The following is a 12341-nucleotide window of genomic DNA, read 5'->3' as shown; positions in this document are numbered from 1 at the left end:
CGCTTTTTCACTTGAAGAAACGCCTCAGTAACTGAATCTGAGCTGAAGTGCGCTTCACCACCGACAGATGGCGCGCCAGGCGCGGAAAAGCGAGCTGCGCGCTTCTGACTGGAACACGGTGATTTGGCCTCAAGCGAGTCACATTCAGCAGAAAGACACGTCACTGCGAACATGAAGCAACTAGACAAAATAATTAAGGTAAGAAAAAGCAAGTTGAAAGCCCTTCATTTAACCTTAATAACATTGAATTTATTGGAGAAATGATGGCGTCTGATCGCCGTTTGTTGGCTCTCTCGGTGGACGCTGGTTCCGGAGCGCCAGGTCTTGGATCCACGCAGGTCAGCTGAGGTTGTGTGTTCTGACTCGGAGCTGCCGGGAGAGGGACCGTCCCCGGGGCCGTGAACCGGCGCGCGCGCGCGGGTGTGTCCCTTTAAGAAGGAGGTGGGCTGCGTTGATGACGCAGGAAGCAGCGCGTGAAGATGCTTGAAAAAGTCCAGTCCGATGCCGGTGGCGTGTGTTGGTGTCAGGCTCGAGCCCAGACCGCAGCAGGTTCGGACACCCACGCGCGCGCTCACACTCTCGCCGAGACTCGCCGGTGACCTCTCGACCCGAGACAGCCCGAGACACGCAGCATGGCGCGCGCCTGCCCACTCTGCGTGTACCTGGTCCTGCTCGCTCTCCTGCGGGCGGCGGACGGCAGCCCGCGCGCGGACGTGGACGTGTGGGTCTTCCTGCCCCGGAACGACTCCTACCTGTTCTCCCACGCGCGCGTGGCCCCGGCCATCCGTTACGCGCAGCGGCGCCTGCGCTCCGAGCAGGAGTTCAGCGGCTTCAACTTCAACCTCCACTTCCACGACTCGGAGCGCGAGAACGACGCGCTCTTCCAGCTGGTGGAGCGCGCCTGCGGCGCCAAGCCGGACCTGATCCTGGGTCCCGTGGGCGAGTACGAGGCGGCGGCGGTGGTGCGGCTCGCCTCCCACTGGAACATCCCGGTGGTGTCGGCAGGTGCGCTCGCCGCGGGCTTCAGCGACAAGAGGCGCGAGTACTCGCAGCTGACGCGCATCGCACCGTCCTACGTGAAGATGGCGGAGACCTTCACCTCCATGTTCGAGCACTTCAGCTGGAGGAGCGCGCTGCTCGTGTTCGAGGATGACAAGGAGCAGCGGAACTGCTACTTCACCCTGGAGGGCATCTACCACCTCATGGTGGACGTCACCATCAACACCTACACCTTCCTGCCCGAGGCGCGCCTGGACACGGACGACGTCATCCACAACATCCTCGGCAACGAAGGTAACTGGGGTCCGACCTCCTGAACTTCGCACGCTTCACTCCTTAAACTTTACATCGTGGCGGCAACTAACCATGACTTTGACAGTCGACTACTCACCGGCGATTAGTCGACGAGTCAGTAGGGGCTGACGCGCACAGCACCGTGCCTGAGTGCAGTGTTGCGCCGCTGAAGGGGTCAACACAGGACGCGACGCCCGGCGCCGCGGGAGTGAGGATGTGTCGGGACAGAATCGTCGCGTGTGTGCAGGGGTGCTGGTTCACGCGCCACCACACCACATCCTTCATGTAAGGGCTCCCCAGAGGGGGGTCCAAGTGGTTCAACTCCAGCCCAGGGAGCAGAACACATCCTGGCGGCAGGACGCCCGGGCCCCAAGCAGCGGGGAATGAGTGAATCAAGTGGCCCGTCAGGATGAGGAGGAAGCGTCTCAGCCGCTCCCTGAACTCCTGCAGTTAGAATATGAAAGCTGTGAATTCTGGCCTGGCTGCTGTGCAGAGCTCTCTGATGCAAAGTATATTTGGGGTGTCCCACACACGGGAGCAGCATGTGTTCCCAGGCAGGGCCAGTGTCATGCCAGCGTCTAACCAGAGCTGACACAGAGAGGGAGCAGGAGGAGGAGGAGGACTGTGGTGACAGGCATCTGGGTCCCCAGTACAGCGCCACGACCCGGAGGCCTGGGGCTGCTTTAGGCCAGGGCACATCCAGGAGCTGAGCCTTGCACTGTCAGGTTACTATCTCTGTATCGCTTCTGAGTAAACATCCCGCAGCATTGGTGGCTTTCATGTCGCTCGACGACATTGATGTCAAAGGCAGGAGGTTAGTGACCAAATAAAAGACGGATGATGCAGGGTTCCTGACGAAGTCGAGTGTAGCACACATTCTGACAGTCACATATTTTGGGGTGAAACGGTGGGCCTGTGAGTCTGTGCCAGCAAGAGCGAGCGGTACCAAGGAACCCGCTTGCTCAAGTCACCACGCCCCCTCCTGCCCAGGGCTGTGTATCGGCAGGCGTCTGGCGATACCATACGCAGCCTGATACAATTGTGCTGAATTGCAACTGTCAAACTTCATTTTACCCCCATGTTGCCATGGTTTCCCTCAGCGCTGTATGGTGAATATTGCGGGCCACTGTGTCTGCGCTCTCCTGAAAACAAATCAAAACCAAAGAGACCATCTCTTCCCAGCGACGGCATCTGATCTGCGGCTCTCTCTCTGGCCAACCACACGCCGTCTGGCAGCACGGCCTCCGTTTAAGCCCAGAGTAAAACTGACAGAACACAGTTTGTGACGTCACCAACACAGCAAGGTTCCACACTCAGCGCATCTTTTCCCAGAAATAACGTAACGGCCAAGTGCAGGGAATACTTGGGATATTTCCAGTTGTTTTTAGAACTGGGAAATTCCTAGCTCCGCCCACGGTGACGTGATACAACGTTGGATATTCGCAGTCAGAAGGTGAGTTAGCGATCCAAGATGGCTGCCCGTGTCAACACCGACTTGCGCTCCTGTATTATTGTGTATAAACAACTTTTAGCTTGTTTTTCTTTTCACTTTGAGTATTGTACGGCACATGTATTTAGAGATGATTCTACATTGTAATTTCAAATGTATATGAGAGCGACAATTCGCCCCATGCTAACGATAGCTAGCGCTAGCCTGGTGGTCTTCTAACGTTTGGAACGGGAGCGCGCTGAGCTGGGCAGCCGATGTAGCTGGAAGGCACCAACATTCCCAAGTTTACTTCCAGGTTTTGGCACGTCTGGAGTTCTGCTTGTGCACCACAGCAGATTAGCCTTGTTAGCATTTAGCGACTGAAGCTGAAGAAAGTGATGAGTGAAACAGCCAAGGGCTTCTCTCCTTCAGTTCACAGTCTGTCAGGCAGTGAAGCCCTTTATTCTGCTGCGGTACTTGGCCATAACAGCGTGAATTAGCATCCATCAGACGGGGAAGTGTGGCAAAGTGCACCTGACGGCCAGAGATTAGTATTCTGCTCATGTCAGGTGTTGAGAGGACTGCTGAGAGGTTGGAGCCGAGGACTTGTCATTAGCCACGGCGCGCGTGTCTGTATGCGCATTGCTAATGCTGGAACTGTGCGTGCGTGCGCTCGCGCTGTGAAGTCCTGTTTGAATGAGGCCTCTCCTCTGCAACAGTCCACCTGACAGCTGAGACAGATCAGGATGAAAGCACAGGCTTATTGCTCACATGTGTCTTCCACTGCTGCGAATAAAAGAAAGAATTCAAATGCTCTTTTTATGGAGGCCAAAGTCACTGATGCCTCATTTCTGAAGGGGGTGTGTGATTGACGTGCCAACTGTGGCGAGTCTTCGCCGCAGCTCTGCCTTTGAACTGAAGCACGTCGTCCTCTCTAATGATGTTTCCGAGGCTTGGCTCAGGAACGTCGTCAAGCCAACGTTTCGCCAGAAGAATGTGTTGACATGAAGGACTGTTTGATGGTGACGCAGCTTCGCTGAGAACATTCTGATTTCCTCCCCAAACTTGCACATCTACAGCCTGCTGCTGCTGCTGCGGGACTTGTGTGAGTGTGTGTGTGTGTGTGTGTGTGTGTTTGATGAGGACGTTTTGGCCGGTCCTCATGAGCCTCATTTTGTGGCTTAAAACTACAAAATAACTCAGTTATCGTAAGTGGGATTACGTTTGGGTCAGAGTAAGGTTTGACGGTCCTCACTAAGACAGGAAGACAAACGTGTGTGTGAGAGCGAGAGCGAGTGAGAGCTTAACATCGCTTCACGTCATCGGACTGAAACTCATTGGACCTTCTGTCTCTGCGCCGTCACTGGAGCAAATCTTCACCAAATGTTCCAACTGAATTCCAAACAATTCTCCTGCAACCTAGAACTGGTCCTGGTGCGTGTTGCTTGTTTGAGCCGTGGTATAAAAGTCGCTGTAACCTGGCCACACAGAAACACGACCCGCGGCCTTGCTAGCTCTGATAGTTAAGCTACGTTTCCATGGCAACAGCACTGTGGAAAACGACTGGCTGCGAGAAACCTCAGGCCTTGGGAAACATGGCGCCGATGCAGTTCAATGCCACAGACAGAACTGGGTGATGCGGTTGTAATAACTATGCCAGGCCACTGAGTGGCGGTGTGTTTTATGAGGAGGTGAGTAAGAAGATTGCACACCTCCGAAACCTCTGCTCCTCGAATTTTCACATCGAAATAACGTGCGTCACTGGAGGGACCAAACACCGGCGCATTGTGCGCTGAGGCGGTGGAAGTAGCAGCAACATCAGCCAACAGTGAGGGAAGCGGAGCAGCTTCACGTGAACCAAGGACTTGTTTTGGTTCCAACCATGTGGCTGTGGAAGCCACGACTCGGACTATTGTGAGAGGATGAAGTGTCTGAACACTGAAGGCTAATGTCAAAGGAACAACTGACTGGGTCCAGTGTTGACGCCTCCTCACCCATGTTTCTGAGAGCTTTTCTGCTGTTGTGATGGCTTGCTATCATGGCTTGTTCATGTTGGTTTGAGGCAAACGTTCAGCCAAACACAGACGGTTGCCACTCCTCCCTCATTCTTTCAACCAGCTTCACATGGTTCTGATGAGGCTTTGCATCTTTTGGTGAGAAGAACAGGCTTCCATGCTCACTGGCACCATGAGAATGTCCAGCTGTCACCACCATTTCTCCTCTGATCCTGAAGCTCAGGAGCTTTTTCACTTGAGCCGACAGGATCCACCACCAGTGACCTCACAAAGGCTCGGTTCCGGGTTCTGGCTAGATTCAAACTTCTCCAGAACCAACTTAGTAGCCCGTGATCATTTCTTGCTGCAGATTTATGCATGGTGTCCCTCTGCATCCTGAGCTCAACAAAAGACTCTCTGGCCGGTGGTTCGTGTTCCGAACGCTGCGGATTCTTCCCATGGAAGAAGCCATTGGAGCTTCAGGTTGTGGCACCACGTGCTCTGCCTCCGTCCCGTGCTTGCTGTTATCTTCTGACTCTTCTGTTTTCCCAGTGAGTCAGCGCCCGACCTTGTGTCATGTCCGGACCTGTGACGCACACACGCGTGCACACGCTATCTCCCAGAATACTGCGTTGCTGAAGACGTAAACACAAACACAGGCGGTCGCTAATAAGGCGAGCAGACGAGGCGCGGAAGACGGACGATGTTGTGGTGGAACCATGGTGATTATCTGGACAACATAGCAGCACATCTGGATACACCATCCTCTTGGCTCCAGCTGGTGACTGGTAGTCGGCTCGGATCAAATTCCTGAGTGCGAGCGAAACATCTCTGACCGGCCCCAACGTTGCCCGTGTGTGCGGCTGCTATGAGGCCGACCTGTCAGTGGGCGTCATGCGACGCGCTTGTTTTATCGGCTCCTGCTTCACTGGAGATACAGAGACGATGATTCTGTGGCCTCATTTCTGCTCGGGATTGAAGATTAAGATGTTATCTGTCGTTGCTGCTCCTGGAGGAACCTCAGCCTTTCACTGCCGCCCAGCGCTGGAGCGAACCGTCTGACCTCTGAGCTGGAACTGAGTCCGGTTATCTGTGCTCCATTGGTGAGGGCTTTTTCACCTGTTGAGTCTGTGACGGCTCAGAGCTTGGCACCCTGAACCAGGCCCCGGTCCTGCAGCAGAAGTCGGGCTGGGTTCTGTGGTCAGATGTTCGGTCAGAGTCCTGCTGACACCTTCACGGTCACTTGCCATACCTGGCTCCATCATATCACTCACATCAAACTTGGTCTGTCAGCGTCTCGCTTGTCACCTGCTGGTGAGGTGAACATGACGGTGCTCTTAGTGGGGTTCTTCCTTTTCTCCTTCTCCTCCTCTTGGTCCTCTTTCTTCTACTTTTTTCTTCTTGTACACCTTCTTCTTCTACTCCTGTTCCCCTCTCCTTCTTCCTCCCCTCCTTTTTTCTTCTTCTACTCTTTCATTTTCTACTCTTTCTCCTCCTTCCTCTCCATCTCCTCCCCCTGCTTCTTGTTCTTCTTCTCCTCCTCCTTCTTTCCTTCAATTCTCTTCCTTCTTCTTCTACTCCTGTCCCCCTCTCCTTCTTCCTCCCCTCCTTTTTTCTTCTTCTACTCCTTCATTTTCTGCTCTTCTTCCTCCTTTCTCTCCTTCTCCTCCCCCTGCTTCTTGTTCTTCTTCTCCTCCTCCTTCTTTCCTTCAATTGTCTTCCTTCTTTGTCTACTCCTGTCCCCCCTCCTCCTTCGTCCTTTCCTCCTTTTTTCTTCTTCTACTCCTTCATTTTCTACTCTTCCTCCTCCTTCCGCTCCTTCTCCTCCCCCTGCTTCTTGTTCTTCTTCTCCTCCTCCTTCTTTCCTTCAATTCTCTTCCTTCTTTTCCTACTCCTGTCCCCCCTCCTCCTTCGTCCTCTCCTCCTTTTTTCTTCTTCTACTCCTTTTTCTACTCCTCCTCCTTCCTTTCCTCCCCACCTCCTCCTCCTCCTCCACTACCCCCCGGCCTTGTCCCACATGTTGCTTGTCTCCAAACCACTCTGCACGAGGCGTCCCTCTGATACGCTCGTATCTAATCTTGTGCTTCCTAAAAAAGAAAAAACCCTGCGGATCTTCAACTCTGACTCTTCTCGCTCTGCGTCTGCTCCTCGAGTCAGAGCCAGTGTCTCTGAACCATACATGGTGTCTGAAGGCTTTTACAAGGTCACACACACCACCAGCCGTAAAGACAGAGGCGAAGCAGAGGATGAAACAGTTGGAACACAAACAAGGCTGTGATCACTTCCAGTGTCAGTTATACTGGACAGATTCTGATGGGTGTATCTGCTCTGATTTGGCCCCGAAGCTTATGAACTTCACCATAAATCCTCCGCAGAGAAACCTCTACGTCAGTTGAAGGTTAGATCAAAGAGATTTGAACAGAGAAACAGAGATGTTCCGAGAACGTGATTTGAGTCACTGAATCCACAACTGGAGTGAGCTGACCCGTTTCTCTCAGCAGGACGCCCTGAATGCCCCGTCATTAGTGCCTGGTTAATGCCCCGCTCGTCGTGTCTTCACACTGGTTGGGTCTCATGAGATGTGATGGAAATGAGCCAGTTCTCGACCCTTTTGGCCGCCGCCATGTTGGTTTATTGGTGTAATCGCTTGTGCAAAACTATCCCGTAGCTTTTTAATCTGCAGACAATTTTAAGTTTTTTTGTTTGGTTTATGTGGCACGAAGCTCCCAGTGTTGTTCACTGCACTGTACACCGCGGCTGCCCAACACAGCGACTCAGCAGGGTCCTTTATTGAATGATTTCATCTCAGCCTGGCCTCAGTAGCAGACGGGATCAACCACGCTGACCTCCGCCTGACAGTTCGGAGCCACTCGGCTCTCTCCTCTGGCCAGGTCAGGTGGCAGGAGGGCAGCCGTCTGGTCTCTCTGTCAAGATTCAGAGTCACCAGAACCTTTGAGTCTGTTCAAATCTTTGACTGGTGAGTGCAGCCTGTCTGACGCTGGAACAGCCGCCTGACGTCAGGACTCCCTCCCTGCGCTCCCAGCCGCTGCAGCTCGTCTCCTGAGCCTGCACTGCTTAAAGATTCACTGAATGAAATGATGCTTGACGTCCAACGCGCTGCTCGTCTGTGTGTGTGTTGCAGTTGTGATCATGTGCATGGGAGCAGAGAAGGTTCGGGAGATCATGCTGGCGGCGCACAGACGCCGACTGACCAGTGGGAACCACATGTTCTTCAACGTGGAGCTCTTCAACGCCTCGTCGTACGGTACAGTCGACCCCACCTGAGCCGCTGTCCGATCTGATCCGGGGCTTCAGCACGCTCATGTGTGACCCGCAGGCAACGGCTCCTGGAGACGCGGTGACAAGCAAGACAACGAAGCCAGACAAGCCTACGCTGCTCTCAAGACGGTGACGCTGCTGCGGACCGTCAAACCAGAGTTTGAAAACTTCTCCATGGAGATGAAGAAATCCAGCAAGACAGTGGGCTTCAGCGACGGTGAAGACAGTGTAAGTGTGTGGGATGGTCTCTGTCACCCAAAGCTGCTGATACACAGGGGGACAAACCTCCTTATCTGTCACAAGTTTCATTTCCTCAGGAACCACAAAGAGACAAAGATGTCTCTTTGTGGTTCCTGCGTCAGAGTCTGGATCCACTCTGTAGCTCACTACCGCCACCTGCTGTCCCGCAGAAGATGTGAATGATCTTTCAAATGCTAACAAAGGTTTTGCAGGATAGAAGAGTAGGGCAGTGGTACTGGGGTACTGCCTCATCATGAGTCGCTGTGACAGATGTTTACACTTGGTAAGACGTATTTATTTGAAGTACGTTACCGGAAACAATTCCAACTGAAGTTTCTGTTATTTTGCTGCTGTTCGACTGTTACACTGCAGCACCACGTGCAGCTCTCCCTGCCCTCTGCTGTCCGGCCGCAGACTGTAGCGTTTCGTCCTCTCCTCTGCTCAGGTCAACATGTTTGTGGAGGGCTTCCACGACGCCCTGCTGCTCTACGCCATCGCTCTGCACGAAGCCATGAAGGGTGGACTCGGGAAGAAGAACGGGACGGACATCACAGCACGCATGTGGAACCGGACCTTTGAAGGTCAGAAGTCCATTTTCGCTGTCTGTGTGAGCTCACTTGGTGGCGCTCTCAGTCAGGTCTCCTCGCCATGGTTGATCAAATCCTGTCCAAGAGTTTCGAGCAGAGAGCGCCATCTAGTGGGCTCAGAAAATGAGGCTACTGTTTCATGAAGCCTCACTAAACAGTTGACCTTGAAGTGGTGGGGTCCTGATGTTACGTGTTACGGGGTCAGCTTCACGATGAGGTCTGTGGAGGGAAAGTGACTCTCTGGTTCTGCTCGCTGCTCAGGAATCGCTGGGCAGGTCTCCATGGACGTCAACGGAGACAGGAACGGAGACTTCTCTCTGATGGCGATGACCAACACGGAGGCCGGGACGTACGAGGTGAGGAGCGGCGCTCAGATGCCGCCTCGTCTGCAGGCTCTGCTCAGCCGCGTTCTCCTGGACCTCCTCAGGTCGTGGCCAACTACTTCGGGATCAACGAGACCTTGCAGCTGCTCCCAGCCTTCGACATGCAGCAGTTCACCCTGAGAGACCGAGGGGCGGATCAGCCTCCGGCAGAAGGTCCCGACAAGTCCTGTGAGTGGAAGCCACCGTGGAGGCCACTGAAGTCTCCCGCTCTCCGCTGAAGACTCTTTCCTCTCAGGTGGCCTGGGAGTCTCGGCTCTGACGGGGGTCATCGTGGGCGTGGTGCTGGGAACCGCCTTGATCATCGCCTTCTACTTCTTCAGGTGAGCTGGCGTGGTTGAGCCAAGGAGCCGGTGTGTTGTGAGGAAAGCACAAACACTCATGTAAAGTGCAGATCCGCTGAGGAAGGAACCGGTGTTCCGGTGTTGTCGCTGAGACCCCCAAACGCCAGTGGAGCCGACTGAAAACAGAACTCGGTCTGGGTCTCAGTCCTGGGTTGGGTGGTCTTGTCTAGAGTCGCGCTGTCCCAGATATACTTGTTAGCTAGCAACAGTGCTAAGCTAACGCTGCTGTCGTTGAGTGTTTGTTTTGGATGAGAACGTGGTGAAGAAGCTCAGCAACAGAGTGTTGGGGCCGCCACGTTCTGATGACGTGACAGGACTTTTACATTGTCACTGTTGTTATTGTTGCCATGACACCGACATGACAAGTTAAGGAAGGCGTCTAATAGCAGCGTTGAAAATAGTCATTTAAAAAGTCAATGTGAGACGACAGAAAACATCATTGGTCACGAACGCAGGGATCATCGGCACGTCACACGGGTGCAGAGGAGATGATGAAGCCAGCGCGTCATGCTACATTAGCTTAGCATTAGCTTAGCCTAACATGACTCCACAGAAACAGAAAACTCGTGTCACACGCGTAGCTCTTTCTTGATGTTGTGGTTCTGTATTTGACCTCCTCCACAGAAAACACTTCAGGATAACCATCGAGCGCCGCACGCACGCCGACGCCTGCGAGAGCGGGAAGCACCGCCAGCTGCGAGAAGACTCCATCAGATCCAGCTTCTCGGCAGCGTAATGGAGACTTGCGACCAAAGACTGGAGATGTTGCTTTTCCCTGCGTGTCGATCGTAACTCAGGACAAACGTCACTAAACACCACTTGGACTTCGCAGTGCAGATTGTCAGAGCTGTTCTGGTCGACTGGTTCCGTGGCCCCTAACCCACATCCACACACCGTTGGTGAGGCTTTCAGTAGTGTAGAGCTCCTTTTATATACACATGGGTCTTTATCCGGAAATCTGAGTGGGATGCAGAGGCCAGACGCAGCGTGTGAAATAAGAAACTGTCCTGACCGTGGGTCTGCAACCTGAGGCTCGGGGGCCACAAATGGACGCTCCAGCCGCTTAAACAGTAACACACACACACACACATATATATATATATATATGTGTGTGTTACTCTCATTTTTTAATTTTATTGTTTTCCTAAAGTTGCATCAAGCTGTTTTTGGCTCTACAGAGGTTACACTGTTCATTAAGTTAAATGAAATGACATTGGTTTCCCTCACAACTGTCTCTGAAGTAACAACGACAGAGGGTTGCAGATTCATTTAAGCCAAATTAATGACGGGCTTTTCTCTCTGAGGATATTCAAATGACATTTTGGATATAAAAATGATCATTTAGCGTGGACCAGAAGTGGCGACACAAAAGCTTCGTGCTGCTAAAGTGAAGGTGGTGAGGACCATCCTGCAGCAGCCAAACTGAGACGGGCTCCAGAGACCCTGGGCTCCGGGGCGGAGGAGGGTCACCATGCCGTCACACAGGTGCGCTGCAGAACCTGCACAGCTAGAAGCTTTTTTGATTATTTTCTGGGAAAAAAACACCCCCACGGCGTTGCAGCAGGTCTGACTCAGTTCTGTTGTCAGTTAGAAAGTAAGTGTCTGTCACTGGAACATGCCTGAAAACGGACCCCATAAAGTCTGGTCCGGGACCCGGCCACTGTCCTCCCGGACTCACCAGCCCTGCTGTGGTGTGTGGAGCGTCGGCCACTGACCACTGCCAGCCCCCTGCTGATGCTAAGCTACTGATGTTTCACTCGCTAGTCACAGTCCTGGTCGTCGGTGAGAAGCTGTTGGGACCCCATCCGTGATGAGGGGAGGATTTATTTATGCTGACACACATCTGTTCATGGTTCTCCAGCAGAAGCAGGAGATACCAGCCGAAAAATGGATCAAAGTAATTTATGTTGTTATCTCTTCAAAGCCCAGAGTTTGTGTATCATCCGCAGTTTTAGCAGGAGACGCAGTTATGAATCGAGCTACTTTTATTTGGTGAATATAGTGGAGAGCCTTGGATTTCTCGGACCCTTCTGTCCATGATTTCTGTGAATGGTTCATGTGCGGAAGCATTTGTTGTATATATTAAACTTGTTCACTGTTTTGTGATGAGTGGAGACTTTATTTATGTTTATGTTTCGTTATTGCCTCAGTGTCAATTAATAAAAAATACTGTCAATAAATTTTAGTTAGTTAGTAGAAATATATGTATAAAAAAACTGAAAGAATAATGATGCAATTACAATGATAAAATATATTCATATGAATATTATGTAAATTGTATATATTTTTAAAAAAGTATATATTTTTAAAATATACGTTTTTAACCTATTTTTAAAGCTCAAAAAACTAATATTTTCATATATTTCTAGCTTTATTTCTGATTTAATATTCTTCAAAAAATACATACAGTTTATTAGAATATATATGTGTTTACAGTATATATATATATATATATATATATATATATATATATATATATATATACATACATATATATATATATGTATATATATATATATATTTTCTTTTACAGCTTTTGATTTTTACAACTTCAGAGGTTGGTGACGGACCTCAGCTCAGAGGAAACAGGAAAGCACAGGAAGGGAAAAGACCTTGAGACCTTGAGTTCTTGTTCTGCCGATGGGAGCGTCTGACTCCCACAGATTCTCAAAGATCTGGACTTGGTGAGAGACCAACTCTGGACCAACTCTCACGCGTCACTGGAGAGCGTCCTCAGCTGGAGCCCTCCTGCTCCTCAGGCGTGTCTCGTGTGGCCCAGGCCTCTGGCTCAGCTC

At 51.8% G+C, this 12341-nt stretch overlaps 1 protein-coding gene across 1 annotated transcript; it reads left to right on the top strand.

Moving 5' to 3' along the window:
- The first annotated feature begins 517 nt into the window (after positions 1–517).
- Positions 518–11656, top strand: npr3 (natriuretic peptide receptor 3). The gene is made up of 8 exons (XM_053871617.1): positions 518–1293; positions 7859–7981; positions 8054–8223; positions 8681–8816; positions 9084–9178; positions 9250–9373; positions 9441–9525; positions 10171–11656. Exons 1-8 carry the CDS (start codon positions 633–635, stop codon positions 10280–10282), a joined length of 1506 nt encoding a protein of 501 aa, XP_053727592.1. The 5' UTR covers positions 518–632; the 3' UTR covers positions 10283–11656.
- The last annotated feature ends 685 nt before the right edge of the window (positions 11657–12341 follow it).

Source organism: Synchiropus splendidus, chromosome 7 (assembly GCF_027744825.2).
Source record: "Synchiropus splendidus isolate RoL2022-P1 chromosome 7, RoL_Sspl_1.0, whole genome shotgun sequence".
In the NCBI taxonomy this organism is placed as follows: domain Eukaryota; kingdom Metazoa; phylum Chordata; class Actinopteri; order Syngnathiformes; family Callionymidae; genus Synchiropus; species Synchiropus splendidus.
The sequence above is the reverse complement of the archived record's forward strand: the minus strand, read 5'-3'. Positions and strand labels throughout refer to the sequence as shown.

Bases quoted from the DNA above. Each gene is read 5' to 3' on its own strand.
- npr3 (XM_053871617.1), top strand. From the start codon at position 633: ATGGCGCGCGCCTGCCCACTCTGCGTGTACCTGGTCCTGCTCGCTCTC. The intron at 9,179-9,249 runs GTGAGGAGCGGC...GGACCTCCTCAG, and splicing joins CGGAGGCCGGGACGTACGAG to GTCGTGGCCAACTACTTCGG. The intron at 9,526-10,170 runs GTGAGCTGGCGT...CCTCCTCCACAG, and splicing joins ATCGCCTTCTACTTCTTCAG to AAAACACTTCAGGATAACCA.